This window comes from Rhea pennata, chromosome 22, assembly GCF_028389875.1.
Source record: "Rhea pennata isolate bPtePen1 chromosome 22, bPtePen1.pri, whole genome shotgun sequence".
NCBI lineage: Eukaryota > Metazoa > Chordata > Aves > Rheiformes > Rheidae > Rhea > Rhea pennata.
The window spans coordinates 1,114,911-1,121,605 of NC_084684.1; the positions used below are offsets into that span (position 1 = coordinate 1,114,911).

The following is a 6,695-nucleotide window of genomic DNA, read 5'->3' on the forward strand; positions in this document are numbered from 1 at the left end:
CTTAAGGAAAAACAAACTTTTTTTTTCTTCCTACTAGTCCTTCGGCTTCTTTGGTGCTTTGGCATGAATGCAGGACTGACATGGTTCACACGTGCATCTCCTTTTGTGCAGGTCAGGGCACTGACATACACTGCCTTCAGGGGAGCCCTTTTCTCTTGGCTGTAACACTGTGAAAATTAAATTAACAATTGAATAGAGACCTTTTGGGAGAGGAAGGTGGTATGTAACTGAAGCTGATTTTTTCATGTTCACGCTCATTCTCCAATTTGGTTTGCTCACTCCCCCTGAGCACATAAGCAGTAAGAGATAGGCCCACGTTATCTGCCCAGGATCTGTTGTGCACCACATGGATGTTGGCTCTCAGATGCTCATAGTGTCTCCCAGGTTGTTCTTGACTGATGACAAACCGATACTGGATGTGACTTTCACACTATTCAGGAGTGCATGATGTTTTGTATCTGTCTCTTAAATGTTAGGCAAAGTTCCTGAATTTTTGTGTTCTTTTTAATGGGAATATTTTATGGCTCTTGATTGTGAAATGAAATCTTTAATACAGTCTAGTCTTGTCATCTGGTCATTTCTATGAAATCAGTGTTGTGTAGCAGTTATTTCATGCTGCTCTTTAACTCTTCTAGCTTGTTCTAATGCTTTTGTTTGGATTTTGTACTTCATTCAGGTGGAAGTTAATATTACAAACCTCTACAATATCCGTCATCTCCTAGTATTGTGAAGGGGGGGGCTCAGCAGGAAAATTTGCTATGGGCTGAAGGACTCAGCAGGAGGTTCTGAAAGAGTTTAAGTACAGATGAATAGTTGGTCCAATCTTTGTATTTGAAATAACACAGTTGTATAAAATATTTGGATTGAAAACTTCCTGTCTTCTCCTATTTATTTTTTCTTGTTTTTTATTAATAAATGTTGTTACATATGTACTGTGCAATTATTCTAGTGCAGCCAAAATATATGGGAAGAAACAAAGCATTTGTGCCTCTTGGAACTTTCTGATCTTAGGCAGAAAATAGATGTGTTTTTTTCCAAGACTTTAGGAGGACATCTTCCTTGTTTGTCTAATCTGTTTTATCTGCTGGTCAGACACTGTGTATATATATGTACTCAGGAACTGGAGTACATCAGTTTCCTTTCTTACCAAACGCAAATATTTATGACAGGCCTGATCCAAAGTCTACTGAGATGTATGGAGCTCTTAAAAATGTAACTTAGCTAGAGGAATCTCCTAATTCTTTGTTTAAGTTTAGTTGGGCTATAGGGTATTTTCCTTAAGAAGTAAGTTGGGGATTTTTTTTGCTTTTATACATGTGTATACACACACACACACACACACACACACACACAAATATTACTTTTGGTTTACTCACAAGCCAGCTTTATGGACTCCTTAAGGAGCTTTATCATCTGTAGTTCCTGTAGGGAAGCTGTGAAATGTTTTGGCATTAGTTGTCAATGAGGAACTGAGACACAGAAGTCAACAAGCAGTTAACGTTACTAAACTTTAATGGACACGTTTCTTACAGAAGTACTACATGTGGTATAACAGCAATTAACGAATCTCTTTCATCTCTAGAGAGGAATTATGGGCATCTCTGAGGGCAATGTCACGCTTCAGGTAAGGATGACGAGAAGAGAGGTGGTACAGGTAGCTGGGTGAAACAGGAGTTCAGGTGAAAAGAAGCATTTCAGTGCTAAAGAACATGGGGGGAGGGAGAGGTTGGAGTGTCAGGAATTTGAGAGGTTTGCCCTTTGCAAGTCGCAGATTCAAGATTAGGAGTGTTATTTCACCTCTTCCTCTCTACCTTCATGTGCCACTTAAGATGGCTTCAACTGGCATTCTGTTTCCCTGGGCCTCCTCCCTTCTCATCCTTGCTAACAACCATTTTGGCAGGAATTAAAGTGATAATCTGTGTGTTGAAACTACCATTTTCTGTTGAGACCAGGATTCCAGTCCTGGGTTTACTAATCTAATTAGAAAAAAGAAGAAAAAGTGTATGTATGTTAAGATAGTGGAAAGCACAATAGCCGATAGAGATTTTCACGGTATAACATCTGTCAGGTGTTCTGGATAATGTTCTGCAGCACTCATCCAGAGATGAAACAAACAACAAAATGATGAAAACAGAACAACAAAATTACTTGTCTGAAGTACAGATCATGAAAACACTACAATTTTATCTGATAAAAATAATGCATATAAATATTTTGCTGTTTCAGGTAATAAAATTGAGCAATACTGTGTATTGATGTTGAGCCTTAGTGGGATAACTTAGCTATGTTTTGTGAATTTATCATGTGAACGATTGATTTCAAAGTCTGACAACTGATCAGTGCTTCTCACGTGCAGCTTTGGGGATAACATCAGTCTTTCGTCTCTAGGCAGCTCTCATCGATTATTTCAAGCAATAGCAGTGATGTTGGTGTCCTTGTGGCAGGAGGTGAGTGAGTTTCCATTACAGCTACAGTAGAATTTAGGATTGCAGCAAAGCACCAAAGACATAATCACCCCCAGTGTAAGCATAAGACAAATTACCCATTTTATCAGCCCGGAGTACAGAAATGGGAGGATTAGGATAGTAAGAATCACAACAAGCAGCAAGAGCAGCACAAGTCTCTGGATAGCCAGTCTGTTGTCTGCTGGAATGTTTTGTTCTCTGTGTGAAATGTCTCGGCTGGTTTGAGTCCAGCTCTTGCTGTCCAGCCCAGTGGGGGAGATATGTATCTCAGGAGTTAAATCAGGGTTTTCCAAGTGGTTCATGATGTCGTCTTTATCATGAAGTGTGCGAATGAGTCCTCCTAACACAACAGTCTCTTTTCTGCACAGAGGGCAGGTGATTATCCAGGTCTTGTCGTCTTTCCTAAGAATAAGCTTGAGGCAGACAGCGCAGAAGGCATGTTGGCAGTCCAGGAGCTTTGGTACTCTGTAAATGTTGTACCTGTTGAAGCAGACTAGACAGTCCATGTCTGCAACAAATGTTTTGGGTGAATGCATTTTAGAACCAAATACTTCAGGAGAGATTGAAAAGTTTGTTACCGGAGTTGGAGGCTTTGAATACGGACAGTCTCTTTCTGAAGCTGCTGGTTTAAAGCCGTAAGGACTGTCTAACTCTGTGCGTGGTAGTCTCTCTGTTTCTTTGGCATGCTCTTCAGTGAATCCCAGTCTCTTCACATCCGTGTTTTCTATTAGAGATCCTACTGTGCTCGTTCCTGAAGTACATTCTGCAGTGGGCTCAGGACCACCCGTTTCAAGCTGCGGTACTCCAGGAGTTGTTGATTCATTTTCATTGTTTAGCCTGTCAGTTGATCTCTCCATAGGGATAAGCCTCAGTGCAGTTTGTCTTCCCTTAGCTGAATGATTTGCTGAGTTTCTGGCTCCGTTTATATGCTGCTTTATTCCAGTTGTGTGCCTGTTTGATTGGTGACAGTTAGCTCTAAGTGTGTTGTGTGCTGTGACAATAATGTTTTTTATGAGATGAGGATCTGAGTTAATGATTAACTTGATGGCTAAGATATTTTACAATGGCTGATAATATCACTGAGCAATTCCCTTCCAGAAGCAGACCCTGTGGCATTAACAGTCTGAAACTTTGTGCCCTGTGACAGCCAGGGTGCAACAACAGCATTACCATTATTACTAAATTAGTACTTTATTTGTTAGCAATAATTTCAGCTGGCCTTAAAGCATGGCTTTGCTGGACAGTGACAGATACAGATAAATTATCTAATATTAGTATTGGTGATGCATTGAGTGCAGCACTTTGGTTAGAGAGTGTGGGGCTGAAAGGCAGAACTGTTCTACTTCTTTTGCATGGGCTTTCTGCGTGACCTTGGCAAGTTGATTCATTCTCTGCCTCTGGCAAGTTGATTCATTCTCTGCCTCTCTCTCTCTTTTTTTTTTTTTTTTTTTTTTTTTTTGGCATTAGAACCACAGCGACAAATGCTGAGCATCACGAAAGCTGAATCCTGGTTTGTTGGATTGACAGGAGGTTTAAACATACCTGCTTCCCAGGCACTGTCAGAGATCCTCAGAGGAAATTAAATTAGGAATAAAGTGATGTTGTTAGAATGCATGCAGCAAGAGACAGCGTATTTTTCCTGTCGGGTAGATTTCAAAGAGCAGTGTATACCTCCCCTTTCTTTTCTGCATTTCCAGCATTGTGTGCCCTGGTTTTAGGTACCAGACAAGTTGTGAGTGCTCTGGGTAGGAAGTCTGCTCTTCCTTTGGCACTGCTCCCTACCTTACAGCTATTACCGTGCAGCATAATAGGAAGAGTGGGACATCCCTCTGTGTGTGAAATGTCTGGTTACCTACATCCCTGTTGGTTTCAGTTATCAGAGGGCTTCAGGTGAGAACTGAAGCATAGGCAAAGTAAGTGACTTAAGGTTACACAGAGTCTGTGGGAAGTCTGGGAAATAAAAAAGTGTCTTAGCAAGATTGTCTTCCTCTTTCTTGGGGTTTGCAGGAAGAACTGCTGTGCTGACAAGAATACAGTTCTGTTGAGTGGTTTTGTGAATAGTCAGCTTTTCTGAAACTCATGAACAAAATCCCTCACTCTATTTGTTTCAGGGGAGGGGGGGTTGAAGGATAAAATATCTCAGTAGGAAGTAAGGAAGGGCCACTAATCCCTTAAGGCCAGTCTGTCATTTGCTTCTGGAAGACACAGAGTACTGAGTGTGAAGCCTCAAGTGCACCTAGATGCTCAAGCTCTCTCTGCTGTGTCCCAGCCCCTCTCTCCAACCACAAAGCAGAAGAAAGAACAGAAACAAATGCAATGAGAAGGGCAAGGAGTTCAGGAGGACGCTAAAATTGTGAACTGACTGTTGGGTGAATGAGGTGAGAACTTGTTCTTCTTTGAGAAAGAGTAGAAGGTTTATTGTTAGCAGACTGCCTAGGTGTCCTGGGTGTTCCTGCTGTACTTCTGCTGACACAGGATATAGCAGGGGTTCATGGACATACAGGTGACGCAAATGTTAGGAGCTTTCCATGCTGCAGTTAAATCTCAGTCGGATGAGTTCAGGTCTCCATGTGCGTTTACCCTATTCTTCAGCTGTGGGTGGGTGCAACTTCCCTGTTTTTCCAATATATCTACTGGAAATTCAGAGCTGGCTGAGAGACGTTGTTATTTTGCTACTGATAAAGGTCAACAGCTTCAACAGCCCTAGAGGGAAGGGGAAGTGAAGCATGCTGTGGCTCAGAGGTCCTTGTAAAGCTGTGCGTTCCCGAGGGTACAATTTACCATCGCTTCCATGCGGTCAGGGGATCGCATGGGAGGAAGCGTGATCTAGTGTATGGGCTCAGAAGCTGCAACTTTGCAACTCTGAAGCTGTGTTTTCAGCACTGCTGTGCAGGCGTTGTGTGATCTCTCTGCCCGGAGAGACCAATCCAATCTTACTGGACTAAAAATGTCTATTTTACTGATATATTTACTGATGTCCTTCACTGATGAAAATTTCAGCTGAGTTCAGAGGACCTGTCTGAAATGTAGCTGAGACTTGCTGTTGGTTGTGTGGGTGGCTTTCACTGGCTTGTATGATCATTCTAGTCACCTGGGTTGACTCTAGCCCTTTATTGCTATTTAGTCTAATTACCGTTTCATAAATCATTTGCAACCAGTTCATACAATCATCCTGTTTTTCTGCTCTTAGTATATTTGCATAAGAAGATGTGTTTCTGTGGATTGTTTCTTCTCTTGGGATTTGTTTATGACAGGAAAGGGATGCAAAAGAGTAATCTTATTTCAGATTCACCTCAAAGTACCAGCTTGTCATAGGCTTTTGGGTATAGTAATAATATTCAAAATCTAATACCTGAAAAGTTAATGTTTATAGTCCCTTGAGCTTCTTCCTCTACTCAATGTATATTTTATAATGTTGCGACTCTGGACAAGAGAGACTTGTTCTCAACGCTAGATATTTCCCCAAATGTAAAAATATGGCTTAAATTGCCTTAGTATGAAGCCTCTTACTATGTCACCTGTCGCTCAGTGTAAGTACGAATGAAGCAGACAGCTTCCATGAATGAACAGTCACCTTTAGATTTACTGTGCCTCTCCGGTTGTTACAAGGGATTTTTTTTTTATATTGGGATTGCTACTGGTGGTGATCAGCGAGGGAATACAGCTACGGTGCATCATGCTCAGAAGTGGCCTCGTAATTGATATTAACAAATACTAATTTAACCTGATAAACAGGACCTGAAACGCCCAACAGGGGAATCCCATGTGGCAATTCTGTCTTGCCTTCTTGGTTGGCTGTGTGCTTTTGTGGCACATTGTTAATGTTCATACCAAGGAAGTCGATTCACTCTGTACCTCGGTGTGTGTTTTCAAATTTTGAGTGTTTTTTAGGGTCCATCTCACAGAGCCACTTGGATGCATTTTTTTGAACAAACAGAGCTAGGAGTTAATTAGACATAAATTCAACTGAAGTGCAGCAGGGGTAATGGCTTTATCTCTAATAGAGTGGATGCACTGATTTGGGGGCAGCGCGGGATTGTATTAATGGTAGATGACTTAGTTAACTGGTTCCTTCTGAGAATGGGGAGGAATAGTAGGGCATGATGCCAACAGGAAAGCCGAGCGCTCCCTAGTCATGCCGTGTTGAGTAATACATGACAGATCGGAGCTTTTCCTTCTTTGTCATGCCTCTTACTGCTAAACTTCTGTCCGCTTCCCTGTGGATACACG

General features: G+C 41.6%; 1 protein-coding gene across 1 annotated transcript; it reads right to left on the bottom strand.

Annotated features, from left to right (window-relative positions):
- Positions 1 to 2,407: 2,407 nt before the first annotated feature.
- Positions 2,408 to 3,322, bottom strand: RNF186 (ring finger protein 186). The gene has a single exon (XM_062593758.1). The coding sequence runs from the start codon at positions 3,320 to 3,322 to the stop codon at positions 2,408 to 2,410; it is 915 nt and encodes a 304-aa protein (XP_062449742.1).
- Between the last annotated feature and the right edge of the window lie 3,373 nt (positions 3,323 to 6,695).